The 16520-nt window shown below is 37.7% G+C and overlaps 1 protein-coding gene across 1 annotated transcript in view; it reads right to left on the bottom strand.

The window, feature by feature from the left end:
- The window catches only part of akap9 (A kinase (PRKA) anchor protein 9), a 135828-nt gene that overhangs the window by 63635 nt on the left and 55673 nt on the right, over positions 1-16520 (bottom strand). Inside the window, exons 15-20 of the mRNA XM_052093451.1 lie at positions 13043-13408; positions 10505-10597; positions 9969-10078; positions 8346-8545; positions 7430-7662; positions 961-1123 (exon numbers count right to left, since the gene is read on the bottom strand). Coding sequence (XP_051949411.1) covers positions 961-1123; positions 7430-7662; positions 8346-8545; positions 9969-10078; positions 10505-10597; positions 13043-13408 — 1165 coding nt within the window. The remainder of the gene's footprint in view (positions 1-960; positions 1124-7429; positions 7663-8345; positions 8546-9968; positions 10079-10504; positions 10598-13042; positions 13409-16520) is intronic.

Raw genomic sequence — 16520 nt, 5'->3', positions numbered from 1 at the left:
GTGTCAAGCTCTGGCTATAGGACTAATGGCTATGATTAGCCACTGGCTAGCAAATGTTCAGATTTCACTCGGCAGTGATTGAGTAGTCTCTTGAGTAGCACAGACTCATTTCACTGCGTGTGGAGAGTAAAAGTTGTTTAACTCGTTCATGTCCATAAACAAGATCCACAGATCAATATATCATTCAATAATGTCTTTTTTAATACCCTTTCTGTTGTTTACAGTCAGTTGTTGATTAAAAACAACAATAAAAAATAAACATTTAATTGTAAGCACACATGGATGAGCTCGTAATACACTGTTATCAAAGATGTGCTCACGTACTGTGATGGGGCGTTCGGTTTTAGTGCTAAGTAGCCAATTAACAACAAACTGTTGGAATCTATGAGGAACGCACATGCTAACATTTACAATACGACAATTTACACACACACACACACACACACACACACACACACACACACACACACACACACACACAAGAAAACAAAAGAGCCGAAAACTGACAACCCAGGAATAATGATGGCCTCAGTGTGTGACATACCAGCCACCACTGTCACTGACTGTCTCTGACACAACAGCCAAAGTCGTTCATCTGTCGCATGTATACATGACAAACCAACCAGTAAAAAATAATGCAGACAGAGAACCGCTGTTTAAGAAAGTAGCTGCCTATATAGACAACTCAGCAGAGTTCGAGACAGGAGTGTTTGTTTCAGGTAATCATGTCTGGAGAGTAATTTGCACTGAGGACATCAGTAGAGACGGACAGCGGTCACAGCACTTCTGGGTGTAACTGTCAACACATGTACACAAACATCAAATACTACTTTGTGTCTCAAGTAAACACATCCCTCCTCTTTCACACACACTCACATGATGACAACACAGATCCTCCTTACATCCTCAAACACACACACACACACACACACACACACACACACACACACACACACACACCTTCAGCCTTGTGCAGCTCCAGTGCCAGCTGTTCTCGCGCTCGACCCTCCTCACTGAGACGCTCCTGAAGCTCTTCCTGTCTGCCCAGAAGCTCCTCGATCTCCTCATTGTGCCTGAACTTCTCTCGCATCAACTCCGTCTGCGTGACGTGTGCATGTTCCAGCTAATAGAGAGAACATTCATTAAAACATAATTCTGGGTTCAATAAATGTTCAGCTCAATCAACAACATTTGTGGCATAATAATGATCGCCCCAAATATTCATTTTGACTCGTCCCTCCTTTTCTTTAAAAATACAAAAGCACAAATGTGTGTTCCAGTGAGACACTTATAGGGTTTAAAGGCAGAAATGTGAAGCTTGTAATTTTATAAAAGCACTTACATTATTCTGTTAAAATTGGTGAATTATTTGAGCTGTAAAGTTGTTTAACCCTTTAAGATCTGTTTTTAAAGATTTCTTGTTTCAGTAGCATAACCAAATTAAAGGCTAATAACTCGACAAACAAACAAACAAACAAGGAGAATCAAGTGTTTGGTATCATTGTAAAGAAAAAACACATAAAATATTGAGCCATAAATTTACTTTTTTTCTTATTTGACACTATATACAGTATCTCTGGGTGTAAATAAGGTGTCACTGAAAAACTTAAAACTGATTAAAAACTTAAAGTTATAGCGTTACAAATATAATTGATCATAGTGTCCAAAAACATCTCCAAACAAATAAAATATAATAATTGTACATATTAACTAATTACACATGCAAACACAACAATGACTAAAGGTTTGCATAGCATGCAGACATGATTTTAGTCATGAGATTTCACAGAATGAGTTTCATTCTGTGTCATTTGAGTCATCATTGAGTCTGTGTCGTGTATTTGGCGCCATCTCCTGGTGGTCATATGTAACATTGTGCTTCATGTGGATTATCTAATGATCTATACATCTGATTATCTTGTGTGTGGACTCGATTGAAAGATAATCACAGACTCTAAATAATGATATGTGATATTTTATCTTCAGTTTAGTTTTCATGAAGTTATAAGCGAAAACGCAGCATATAAGCAACATATGTTTATCTGCTAACTTCAAAGCACTTGTTCAGTTTTGGTCATAATGTCACATGCATTGGAAAGTAGCGCTTCTAAACTTTCAAACGACACCTACTTTGTGTTGTTCAAGACTGTAGTTGTGCATATGTTTTCTTGCAAGCCTATTCAAGCTTAAAGTGTTAAAGCTGAACAAACTGAACCAACAAAAATAACCACTGTTAACAAACTGCTTATGTACTTCAAACGTGCATGACTTAAATCCAAAATATACTTCTGTTTTCCTCATGTAGTGACTTTGTGCGTCGTTGGCGCATGCAACTGGTGTTGACGGTCCAAAAGCGTAACAGTTGTAATGCATATGTGTCAAATGCGTCCATATAGACTCGCAGTCAAAAGAGATTACTGGAGCACTTGACTTTGTGCAAGCCGTAAAGACACATGGAAAAATTAAGCAAACCCTAGCATTTACTGCAACCACGATTTTTGCTTTTTTCCAAATCTAAATAATTTTCTATAATAACTGACATTATGTAACAAATGCTGTTGATTGAGCTTAACTTGTATTGAGTCCAGAACATTATATTAGCACATTTTCCCATGTTTAAATCCATTCCACAGAATCCTGCACATTTCCCGCCTCATAAGGGAGTTTTCCTTGTCATAGTACCAATAACATTGACATGACACGATCACATGTACATGTAAAATCTCTGTTAATAATAATGAGTCTTTACTGAGACTTCAATTAAACATTAACATCAATTCTTGCATACTACACGCATGTATGGTAGCAGGGAACCTCGTTATAATACACAAATTAAAAACCACAATTACATAGTAACACTAACAACACTAATCAGGCATATTATTAGGTAATGTCCTGAGAGCATTTGATGGTCTTTATGGGGTTAAATGTTTATGGGGTATCATGTGAAAAAGAGTGAAACTAAAGGAAACGTTTTAAAAGGCAGGATTTTATAATCAATATGTAATAGTGTCATTGGTCTCCAGTTACCAGAGTTTAAACAAAGCACTTCTTACACAGAAACACACCCAGGAATCTTATTACACCGAAGTCAACGTGTACAAAAGCTGTTGCTTGTGTTGACAGTGTCGTGAGCTAAGTGGTAAAACTCTTATCTAAAACACATAGTCACTAAACTGCTTCAACACTGTAAATCCTTCACAAGCACCTTTCTCCATGATTCTCAATCTATAACACCAAAGTTCAAATACTACATGCACTAGCAAGAACAATGACATTCTCACGTATACAGATAGCAACAAACACCGCTGTGACCTCTGAATGGGTCCGATCGCACTTACGGTGTACGGAGGAGTGGGTAGGGAAATTTTTGACACAACTTTGAGAAGATGACCATTAGCTCGGTGGTTGACATGTGAAATCTGCGTTTGCACCACCACGGCGTTCTTCTCGTGGAGAAAACTGGTGAGGGGGAAGGGTCGCGGTAACGGGATGCGCGATTCCACTTCGTAAATATCCTGATCCTGGCTTTCCACCCAGGTGTCCTTTAGAGAATTCCAATACGTCCTATATGAATCCATTGCGGAGCGGTTTTCTTCTTCTCTTGTGATTTGAAGCAGCTTCCAGGCAGATTTGTGCAGAAAGTAGAGTGACTGTTGTCACACCGCTCAGCAACAGTCTCTATGGAAGTGTCTTCTCCATGTAAACACATGGGAGGTCTCACATGGTCCGTCAGGTAAATGATCAAATCTTTTTAAAACACCTACTACAACAGTGAAGACGTCGTTCAAGAGGGTTGCCAATCTCAGTTAAATACTCAAAAGTGCAACCTGTGGCATGTAATCCAATCCAGACCAGTTTGAAACAGGATAGCTAGTGTGAGACGGAGTTGTAAAACCACCAGAGCTTGCTGTCGTGTCTCTCTCTCTCTCAGATTAGAGCTCAGTTAGTCCTGATGGAAACTCATTAACAATTCCATGGCTCCGTGGCAACGCTCCACTGGGAAAATGCAGGGCCTCATTAAGTGCTCGACCTGACAGGGAGCCGGGGGTGAGAACAGACCACAGCGTAACTCTGGGGGGGATATCATCTCTCTCTCTCTCTCTCTCTCAAAACATTCAGGCACTGTAGTGAGCATGCACTTCCTGGTTTGAAGACATGTGCAGCTTACGTAGCCATAAAAGGCGTGACTCAAAAGCTGCAGGTGAGCAGACAGGTTGTTTTAACATGCACGCCCTCCCGCACCCTGCCTGAGCCAGTCCGACTGCATTCCAGCACAAAATAATTAAAGACAAGACACTTTAAAGCTCACTAAATCAAACGAATTCAGTGGAATCTGCCAATTTCATTCCACTTGAGTAATTACATTCTCATCAATGACTCGTCGAGTGGCACCCCAAAACAAACATTATTGATCAAAAACTCCTCCTACACGCCAACTTAACGTAAACCTTCATTCCTAAACAAGCCATTACACGATTCACTTTGAAGATCCCACACCCCTCACCCCGACATTAAGCCAATATTAAAAATTACTTCAACACTTAAGCACCTGTAATTGCTTCAGATGATTGTCAATTTGGTCATTTAGGTTAATGAAAATGTTTTTTAGTTTTTTTATTGGGGTAATGAACATATTTTGACTGACCTCAAACACTTGATTTATATGTGCTTAAAATGGGCTTAAGTACCAGCCTGGCTTAAAGTGCTTGGTTGAATCTCACGAAAACATGCCCGGGTCACAATTAGCACTGCAAAATTACTTTCATGACATTTAATCAAATCCTCTCCAATTCTCCTTAAAGTCATGCGAAATGTTACTGCAAATGCATATGGCCGTTTTACTACTGAGTAATTCCCATTATCCTCAATTAGAGGAGGACCGATATATTGGTTTTACCGATTAATCAGTCCCAATAGTTGCTTTTTGGAACTATCGGTTATCGGCAAAGTACATTTTTTTCATTTCAGATTAAGAGTCCCTGGTGTGTTTCGGGCTTGTTTACACTTAAGTCTCGTGTTATGCACCAAATCTTAATTTTTCTGGTTATTATCGGGATTTCTATTGAACAAAAATGCATTCTGGGATTTTATTCATCTTGAACTCTTTGTCATTGAGCGCCATATAAAAAATGTAAAAATACAAAAATAATTTTTTACATTCTATATATATAGATATTATTCTCAATTAGAGGTAGACCAGTATATCGGTTTTACCGATTAATTGGTGGCGATAGTTGCTTTTTGAAAATATCGGTTATCGTAACAAATATATGTTGATAGTTCTTGATAGTTTTTATCATTTTTTCATTTCAGAATAAGAGTCCCTGGTGTGTTTCGGGCTTGTTTACACTTATAAGTCCCCCGTTATGCACCAAATCTGATTTTTTTCTGGTTATTATTGGGATTTTTTATTTATTCATTTATAATTCATTCTTTATCTTTTCCCGCCAAAGTAAATAAATAATTATTAGTTTTTGACATTCTATATTTGGATTTTAAGAACTATTGGCTGATTAATCGGTTATCTGACTTTCACACCACCTTTGTTAACGTATTGGCAAAATCCACCATCAGTCGACCTCTATTCTCAACAATAATTTTAATATGAGGTAATGCAGTCATTTTTATTTATTTGTTGTATATTACAGTAAAAACACTGTAAAAACTCTGACTTTTTTTATTTAAATCAGCATAAATTAAAGGCATTAAAAGAAATGCTACCATGATGTATAAATACTTAAGTTTAAATATTAGCATCATATAATTTAATTGCAATTGCAATCTGATTTATTTGAAGGATTTAGGGGATGGATATATATATATATATTTACATATAGTAAATATGTTTAAGTGTCATAACAAATTAGTCACAATGCAAAAAATAAATAAACTTTTTCTTTGTGAATTTTTTTATTTTGAGGTGAAATATGACCCAGAAATATTCACATTCACCCACATGAACTTAACATGTGTCAGCATAAGACATTTCATTGTTGTCATTTCAAAATCTCATATTTCCTCACATTTCAAGTTGATCAGGATGTCAGGATGTTAATTTGTAAATTGTATCTCTAATAATATCAACATTGACGTAAAACGGCTGAATTAAGTAGTCAAGATGTTAATCTGTACCAGGGACAGAAGAACAGAGAGACTCTAAAAAATAAATAAATTAGAAAACAAGGTTTTTACTTTACACACACACACACACACACACACACGACACACACACACACACACACACACACGCGGTAGAATGGGTGAACATAAGGGCGTTGTAAGCTGCTGCTATGGAGACTGAATTATAATGCAAATCTGTTGGTATATAAGAGCAACCGGTGTGAATGGCCCCGCCCACTATACAGACCTTGTGTCCTGTGAGTATTAGTGTGAGCTCTGATGTCTCACGGGAGAGATCATCTAATATAAACAATAGCAGGTTTAGTTTAAACAACATACACTCTCAATATGACTTAACCATGTTCATGTTGTCATTGACAGTGTGTGAATTAGGCCTGAATCCAACAATTTAAAAATTAAACCTTTAAGATCTGAGGGTGTTTTTAAAGATTTCCTGTTTCAGTGGCATACTCAAAATAAAATAAAAAAACTGCTTTAGATTTGTTTTCAACCGTGTCAACTGTAACTGAGAACATTTTGTGTTGATACGACAAAGCAAAACAAAAATAATATATAATAGTGTCCAAAAACATCTCCAAACACATAAAAGATAATAATTGTACATAAGAACTAATTACACATGCAAACACAACAATGACTAAAGGTTTGCATAGCATGCAGACATGATTTTAGTCATGAGATTTCACAGAATGAGTTTCATTCTGTGTCATTTGAGTCATCATTGAGTCTGTGTCGTGTATTTGGCGCCATCTCCTGGTGGTCATATGTAACATTGTGCTTCATGTGGATTATCTAATGATCTATACATCTGATTATCTTGTGTGTGGACTCGATTGAAAGATAATCACAGACTCTAAATAATGATATGTGATATTTTATCTTCAGTTTAGTTTTCATGAAGTTATAAGCGAAAACGCAGCATATAAGCAACATATGTTTATCTGCTAACTTCAAAGCACTTGTTCAGTTTTGGTCATAATGTTATTTTTTGTCTGTGAGTAAAACAAATCTGGGACTGAGACAAGACTAAAACAGTCAAATCTATACATAAAAGACATTTTAAAAGTACCAAAAAATAAAAAGTTTCCAAGTCAGTTTTAATGAAGCCTTCATGTAAAAAAATGAAAACGTCCCAGATGTGTATTTTTATTTAGAAGAACAGATTTCAACATGAAGTTTGAAGAAACTCCCATATATGAACCTTAATATAATATTTGTGAAGCAAGTGGACACTTGGACTGTGGACTTGCAAAATGTTTCATTTGTCCCTCTACTCTTGCCGTACCTGAGTGGATGTCTCGGTGATGGTGATGAGCAGTTTCTCCACAGCGCTCTGCAGTCGTGTGCTGATGCTCATCAGATACTCCTCCCTCTCCAGCTGAAGCTCCGCCTCCTGCAGCTGTAGCTCCACCCCCGGGATCTTCTGCAACATCTCCAGTCCTTCATCCGTCTCCCCTGAAAACACGCTGATGTCATCAGCGCCCGTCTCACTTCCATGGAACCTCTCAGAGGACATGTCTGTGTACAGGACAAAAGTGCTTAACTGGGTCACTGATGAAAGACTGTGTCATCAAAACAACAATAATTACTTGAATTAATGTCACTGCCTTTGATCTTTTCTGAGCACAATAGTAATGTGATGCTTGATTTAGCAAACACAACTGCTAAACATTCTACCAAGAGAAGCGTTTGTTGTTTTCAAAATAAGACATGTGATTTACAGTGGATGAACACTTAATAAAGCGCCGCAGAACAGGTGAACTCATGGGATCTGAAATAATATGTGCCGTTTAGTTTCGTTCAGAATCTTTTGTGTGATTTGGGTGTTAAGTTAGGGATAGTGTGTATGTCTCATCTTCCATCTGAGCTCAAAGCAAGCTAAGCACATGATATGAGATATTCAGAGCACAGCATTTAACTTTCACATCATGTAACACACCCATAGTCACATGACCTCAGCTCAACGGTACACAAAACATCTCTATGGAAAAAAGAGACAATAGAAAAGGACAAACAAGACAGACAGGATCGAGAATGGCTCCTCCAAGAGCAGATCAAAACATAAAAAACATCCTGTCATCTGCTATGAACTCATCAGCTTCACTATTGGCTCTGTGGCTGCACAGTTAAATAACACTTCCTTCAATAGAATCTCTTGTTAAATCTGCACACTTTGAACTGAGTGTTGAAGCGCGCCTGACCTCCTGCAGGTCCTGGTGTCAGTGTGTTTGGTTTGAATCCCTCAGATGGGATCTTCTTCCAGGTGGCTCTCAGCTGACTCTTGCTGGACTCCAGGATTCCCTCCACATGACGGCCGATAGTTTCCTCTGCCGCTGCCGTCGTCTTCAACACGTCACTCAGCACCTGACGCAAGCGACTGTTCGCCTTACGCAACAAATCCCTGAAAGAGAGACAGAAAACTGACACAACTAAACATATTGACAGTTACACTGACATATTTATATCTATCTATCTCTTGTGAGTTTTTTTTGTCTGACTGTCTATCCATACGTGTGTCTATCTATCTATCTGTCTGTCTGTCTGTCTGTCTGTAAGTTTGTCTGTCATTCTACCCATCTGTCTGTCAGACTATCTTCCTATGTATCTGTCTGTTTACCTGTCTATCTACCTATATGTCTGTCCATCTGTCTTTCTATCTGTATGTCTGTCAATCTGTCTGTTTTTCTACCCATCTGTCAGACTATATTCCTATTTATCTGTCTGTCTATCTATCTATCTGTCTGTCTGTCTGTCTGTCTGTCTATCTATCTGTCTGTCTGTCTATCTATCTATCTATCTGTCTGTCTGTCTGTCTGTCTGTCTGTCTATCTATCTATCTGTCTATCTATCTATCTATCTATCTGTATATCTGTCTGTCTGTCTGTCTTCTTTTCTACCTATCTGTCTGTCTGTCTATCTTCCTATTTATTTATCTGTCTGTCTGTCTATCAATTCATCTGTCTGTCTGTTCTCCTACCCATCTGTCTGTCTATCTTCCTATTTATCTGTCTGTCTGTCTGTCTATCTATCCATCTGTCTGTCTGTATGTCTGCTCTCCTACCCATCTGTCTGTCTGTCTATCTTCCAAATTATCTGTCTGTCTGTCTGTCTATCCATCTGCTCTTCTACCCATCTGTCTGTCTGTCTATCTTCCTATTTATCTGTCTGTCTGTCTGTCTATCTTCCTATTTATCTGTCTGTCTGTCTGTCTGTCTGCTCTTCTACCATCTGTCTGTCTATCTTCCTATTTATCAACCTGTCTGTATGTCTGCTCTTCTACCCATCTGTCTGTCTATCTTCCTATTTATCTGTCTGTCTGTCTGTCTGTCTATCTATCTATCTACCTGTATATCTATCTGTCAGTCTGTCTATCTTCCTATTTATTTATCTGTCTGTCTGTCTACTAATCTGTCTGACTGTCTATCTTCCTATGTATCTGTCTGTCCATCTGTCTTTCTATCTGGATGTCTGTCAATCTGTCTGTTTTTCTACCCATCTGTCTGTCCATCTCCCTATTTATCTGTCTGTCTGTCTGTCTGTCTGTCTATCTATCTATCTATCTGTCTGCTCTTCTACCCATCAGTCTGTCTATCTTCCTATTTATCTGTCTGTCTGTCTATCTATCTACATATATATCTGTCTGTTTGTCTTCTTTTTTACCCATCTGTCTGTCTGTCTATCTTTCTATCTGTCTGTCTGTCTACTTGTATATCTACCTGTATGTTAGTCAGTCTGTCTTTCTATCTGTCTATCTTTCTATTTTCCTATGTATCTGTCTGTCTATCTACCTGTCTGTCTGTCTGAAATGATCATTATTGTCTCACCTCTCTGTAGTGATGACATCAGATGAGAGCTCTGAATCTTGTGTAGATGACTGTGATGTCACAGTTGTTTCATGACCTCTGCCCTTCATCACCTCTGCTTCCATTGTCTTCTGTAGTTTATGCACAGGCAGCAGAGAAACAGCAGATAAAAAACAGTCATGTTATTTCAGTCACTGTAAACTCATGTAAAACAATGCTTTTAATTCAGATGTGTTTGTTGTTTGACAGTCAGGCCAGCGCTGCGGCTCCCGTACACACACACACACACACACACACACACAGTCTTATCCAAACACACAAGAACAGTGCATAGCTGCACCTGAGGCAACGGTTGCTTTGGAGACAGATGCCACCTCATGGCACAGAGGAGGAAGCGCAAATGAGCCAGAAAGCAAAAGTCAAGTTTTTTTTATGTACAAATTAAGACTGTGTTCATAATGCAACATCAGTGTAGTGTTTACAGTAGACTATCCAGTAAATACTTTATAAATTGAAGGCGGAGTCTGTCGCCAGAGACACTTCACTGTTGACATTACCTGCTCTGTCTGTGTGCTTCTGTTTTGCATGCAAGGATATGATTGTTGATCTCTCTGTGTCTCGCCCTTCATCTGCTGCAGCTCTTCTTCTCTCTGTTTCAAACACACAGATACAAAATCACATTCAAATATTACACACATGACATTGAGCTGTAGAGAGATCACTGCAAATGCACAAAAACATCATGCAGATCTAAAAAATCTAAACAGATGATTTTTCACTCAAATACAACACATTACAACAGTCAAATGTGTCGTGATCAGCGCTGGGTATGATACAGATTTCCTGATTCTGATTCACAAGCTCTCTATTCGACTATGATTAATTTGGTTGTATTTCAATACAAAATATGAATATTACAAAATGTATTTTATCATTATTTTTGCAGTTGAAAAGTGTACAAATTCCATGTATTCCATCCATTACAATTATGAGCACACAATCTGAAGTAACAAATATCACACAAACTGTTGTATTGTTCTTGTACATATAAAAAACACCATTCACAGTGTAGGCTGGAAAAAGTATGTGAACCCCTAGGCCAATCACATCAACAAAAGCTAATTAGAGTCAGGAGTTGGCAAACCTGGCATCCAATTAATGAAACGAGATTGGAGGTGTGGGTTAGAGCTACTTTGACTTATAAAAAGCACTCAAACATTTTGAGTTTCTCATTCACAAGAAGCATCTGCTGACATGGACCATACCTCGCAAAAAAGATCTCAGAAGAGCTTAGATATTCATCTCTGCACTGTGAGACAAACTGTCTATAAATGGAGATGATTTAGTACTATAGGTACTCTCACTAGAAGTGTCCGTTAGATATTCATCTGTCCACAGTTAGACAAACTGTCTATAAATGGAGATGGTTTAGTACTATAGGTACTCTCACTAGAAGTGGCCGTTAGATATTCATCTGTCCACAGTTAGACAAACTGTCTATAAATGGAGATGGTTTAGTACTATAGGTACTCTCACTAGAAGTGGCCGTTAGATATTCATCTGTCCACAGTTAGACAAACTGTCTATAAATGGAGATGATTTAGTACTATAGGTACTCTCACTAGAAGTGGCCGTTAGATATTCATCTGTTCACAGTTAGACAAACTGTCTATAAATGGAGATGATTTAGTACTATAGGTACTCTCACTAGAAGTGGCCGTTAGATATTCATCTGTCCACAGTTAGACAAACTGTCTATAAATGGAGATGATTTAGTACTATAGGTACTCTCACTAGAAGTGGCCGTTAGATATTCATCTGTCCACAGTTAGACAAACTGTCTATAAATGGAGATGATTTAGCACTATAGGTACTCTCACTAGAAGTGGCCGTTAGATATTCATCTGTGCACAGTGAGACAAACTGTCTATAAATGGAGATGATTTAGCACTATAGGTACTCTCACTAGAAGTGGCCGTTAGATATTCATCTGTGCACAGTGAGACAAACTGTCTATAAATGGAGATGATATAGTACTATAGGTACTCTCACTAGAAGTGACCATGAGATATTAATCTGTCCACAGTGAGACAAACTGTCTATAAATGGAGATGATATAGTACTATAGGTACTCTCACTAGACGTGACCATGAGATATTCATCTGTCCACAGTTAGACAAACTGTCTATAAATGGAGATAATTTAGTACTATAGGTACTCTCTCTAGAAGTGGCCGTTAGATATTCATCTGTCCACAGTGAGACAAACTGTCTATAAATGGAGATGATTTAGTACTATAGGTACTCTCACTAGAAGTGGCCGTTAGATATTCATCTGTGCACAGTGAGACAAACTGTCTATAAATGGAGATGATTTAGTACTATAGGTACTCTCACTAGAAGTGACCATGAGATATTCATCTGTCCACAGTGAGACAAACTGTCTATAAATGGAGATGATTTAGTACTATAGGTACTCTCACTAGAAGTGTCCGTTAGATATTCATCTGTGCACAGTTAGACAAACTGTCTATAAATGGAGATGATTTAGTACTATAGGTACTCTCACTAGAAGTGGCTGTCCAGTCAAGATGACTCAAAGGGAACACTGCAGAATGCCCAATGAGGTAAAACAGAACCCTAGTGTGACAGATAAAGACTTGAAAAAATCACTGGAACTGGTTAACATCTCTGTTTATGAGTCTAATATACAGAAAACATTAAACAGGTATTGTGCTCATGGAAGGACATCACAGAGGAAGTCACTGCTTTCCAACAAAATAATTTCTGCATGCCTGAAGTTTGCCAAAGACCACCTTGACACTCCACAACGCTACTGAGAAAATGTTTTGTGGACTGATTCATACGTGATTGTGGTTTCATGTTGTTTTTAATCCCAGTCCTGGACTAAAATTCGCTGTTAATAATGATTCTTTAAAAACATAAAATCAATGTGTGTGTGTGTGTGTGAGTGAGAGAGAGAGACACAGGTAAAGAGGAAGAGGAAGAGTAAAACACTCCACTCAGATCAGACACACACACACACACACACACACACACACACACACACACACACACACACAGGTAACATCACACCTGCAGCAGCTGTTGGTTGAGTGTGTGTATCTGTGTGATGAGGTGTGTGTTCTGCTCCAGGTAAACCTCCATCTGTTGTGTGTGTGATGATCTGAGCTCCTCCAGCACACGAGTGTGTTCCTCTTCCTGCTGAATGAGCTCTGAACAAATCTCCTGTGCAAGTACGACTCCACACTGATCTTCATCTTCATCATCATCATCAGGCAGCTCTGGAGGGATCTTTCGGTCCTCCTGCTCCTCTTTAAACATCTCACTATCATCTTCATCAAACTGTGTCTCTGATGGGATTTCACTTTCTTCATCATCATCATCTCCATCCTCGTGTGTTTCTTCTTCAGTTTTGCAGATGTGTTCTTCATCAGAAGACTGTGGAGTCAGTTGATTCAGTGTTAAATCGATCTTTACCAGCTCACGACTCAAAACTGCTAGAAAATGAAGTGTGTTTTCATCAGAGAGTCCAGATCACTATGGGCCATTGATTTTAAGTTATTGCAAGCAATGGTCTGATAAATAATATCAAGGTTTCTTTTATTCTTTTTTTTCCTCAAAAATAGACATTCAGGGTAGGTTGCACCAACCAGGATTCATCTTAAATTTAAATGACATCAAGGTTTATCAAATCATTTTGTTGCATCAAACTTTAAAACTCATTTAAAAATAATCAGGGTTACATTTTAACCATTGATTTGATCCTGATTTAAACTTCACAGTAAATCTGAATGAACTTTAATCCTGTGGCTCTTATTTAAATCTCAGTTAGGGATTAACTTTAAACTTGCAGCTGAGGTGGTTTAAATAAAAACAGACCTACAATTAAACATGAATGACTAGGTAAATGAACAGTGGATGTGCCATCAGCGCACGTCAGAGAGACATTTATCATTTTATTTGTTTATTATGGTCTGAAATCTTTGACCCTTTGGCTGTGATGTGTGCTTTCAAATTCAGTGTGCGGCGACTCATCTCAGTGGCGATTACCTGCTTCCCCTTTTCATGCAGAGACACGGTACAGAGACGGGCCGCGAAAGGAGTGTGTAATTTCTGCATTTAACGAGAGCGGTTACAAGCAACATGTGATCATTATTGCTCCCCTCCTCTCTACTCATTTCAGTCGGCAGCATGGGCTGTTCCTTTCTGGCCACAATAGTGGCACAGACGAGGGGAGACGGTCGATCTGAGACCCCTAGAGTCCTTTTTTCTTAAATTACGATGCCATATTTGAAAGCTTGTGACATTGTTCACACTGCTGCAACATTTTCTTAACCTTCTTGATCGGCCCTGTGTACTAAAAACCTACAGATAAGTTCATTAATCACAGGTTAAAAGATTTATCTCTGATTTGTTCTGCATGCTTTTCCTTCTGGATGGCATATGTTTTTCAACACAAGTAAATAGTGGATAATTGTTTAGAGAACTCCCTAAGGATAAAGCAGATATAAAGTTTTTAGATATTTGGGGCTTACAGCAGCAGTTATCAGATCATAAAATAAATGTTTGTATTTGATGACTTCCAGAAATCATATTTCACTTTGTGATACTTTTGAAGATCTTACAAACTATCTTTCATTCGGAAATTAACTGTACAGTCATATTTCTGAAAATGAGAGCTTTCATTTGATATATGTCTTGTCCAATTAGGTGCTATGAGAAGAACTTTTATTTTCATATAAATATTTCTACCCAATTACCTCTAGGGGTGCTAATGTTCAATGTGAATGATTTCAGGCCTTATTTAGTTATTTTAGGTAACATAAATGCAGAAGTGAAGCGCCAGAAGAGAACTTTTTCCGCGCTTATGTATACGGAGACTTTAACGTTTTAAGCGTAAAATTTTTTCGTGCTTATGTATACAGAGACTTTAACATTTTAAGCGTAAACTTTTCGTGCTTATGTATACGGAGACTTTAACGTTTTAAGCGTAACATTTTTTCGTGCTTATGTATACAGAGACTTTAACATTTTAAGCGTAAACTTTTCGTGCTTATGTATACGGAGACTTTAACGTTTTAAGCGTAAACTTTTCGTGCTTATGTATACGGAGACTTTAACATTTTAAGCGTAACATTTTTTCGTGCTTATGTATACGGAGACTTTAACGTTTTAAGCGTAAACTTTTCGTGCTTATGTATACGGAGACTTTAACGTTTTAAGCGTAAACTTTTCGTGCTTATGTATACGGAGACTTTAACGTTTTAAGCGTAAACTTTTCGTGCTTATGTATACAGAGACTTTAACATTTTAAGCGTAAACTTTTCGTGCTTATGTATACGGAGACTTTAACATTTTAAGCGTAAACTTTTCGTGCTTATATATACAGAGACTTTAACATTTTAAGCGTAAACTTTTCGTGCTTATGTATACGGAGACTTTAACGTTTTAAGCGTAAACTTTTCGTGCTTATGTATCACGGAGACTTTAACGTTTTAAGCGTAACACTTTTTCGTGCTTATGTATCACGGAGACTTTAACGTTTTAAGCGTAAACTTTTACGTGCTTATGTATCACGGAGACTTTAACGTTTCAAGCGTAAACTTTTTAGTGCTTATGTATCACGGAGACTTTAACATTTTAAGCGTAAACTTTTCGTGCTTATGTATACAGAGACTTTAACGTTTTAAGCGTAAACTTTTCGTGCTTATGTATACGGAGACTTTAACGTTTTAAGCGTAAACTTTTCGTGCTTATGTATACGGAGACTTTAACGTTTTAAGCGTAAACTTTTCGTGCTTATGTATACGGAGACTTTAACGTTTTAAGCGTAAACTTTTCGTGCTTATGTATACGGAGACTTTAACGCTTTAAGCGTAAACTTTTCGTGCTTATGTATACGGAGACTTTAACGTTTTAAGCGTAAACTTTTCGCGCTTATGTATACGGAGACTTTAACGTTTTAAGCGTAAACTTTTCGCGCTTATGTATACGGAGACTTTAACGCTTTTAAGCGTAAACTTTTCGCGCTTATGTATACGGAGACTTTAACGCTTTAAGCGTAAACTTTTCGTGCTTATGTATACAGAGACTTTAACGTTTTAAGCGTTAACATTTTTTCGTGCTTATGTATACGGAGACTTTAACGTTTTAAGCGTTAACATTTTTTCGTGCTTATGTATACGGAGACTTTAACGCTTTAAGCGTAAAATTTTCGTGCTTATGTATACGGAGACTTTAACGTTTTAAGCGTAAACTTTTCGTGCTTATGTATACGGAGATTTTAACGCTTTAAGCGTAAACTTTTCGTGCTTATGTATACGGAGACTTTAACGTTTTAAGCGTAAACTTTTCGTGCTTATGTATACAGAGACTTTAACGTTTTAAGCGTAAACTTTTCGTGCTTATGTATACAGAGACTTTAACGTTTTAAGCGTAAACTTTTCACGCTTATGTATACGGAGACTTTAACGCTTTAAGCGTAAACTTTTCGTGCTTATGTATACGGAGACTTTAAAGTTTTAAGCGTAAACTTTTCGCGCTTATGTAT

This window comes from Xyrauchen texanus, chromosome 26 (genome assembly GCF_025860055.1).
Source record: "Xyrauchen texanus isolate HMW12.3.18 chromosome 26, RBS_HiC_50CHRs, whole genome shotgun sequence".
In the NCBI taxonomy this organism is placed as follows: domain Eukaryota; kingdom Metazoa; phylum Chordata; class Actinopteri; order Cypriniformes; family Catostomidae; genus Xyrauchen; species Xyrauchen texanus.
This window is presented reverse-complemented; position numbering and strand designations above follow the sequence as displayed.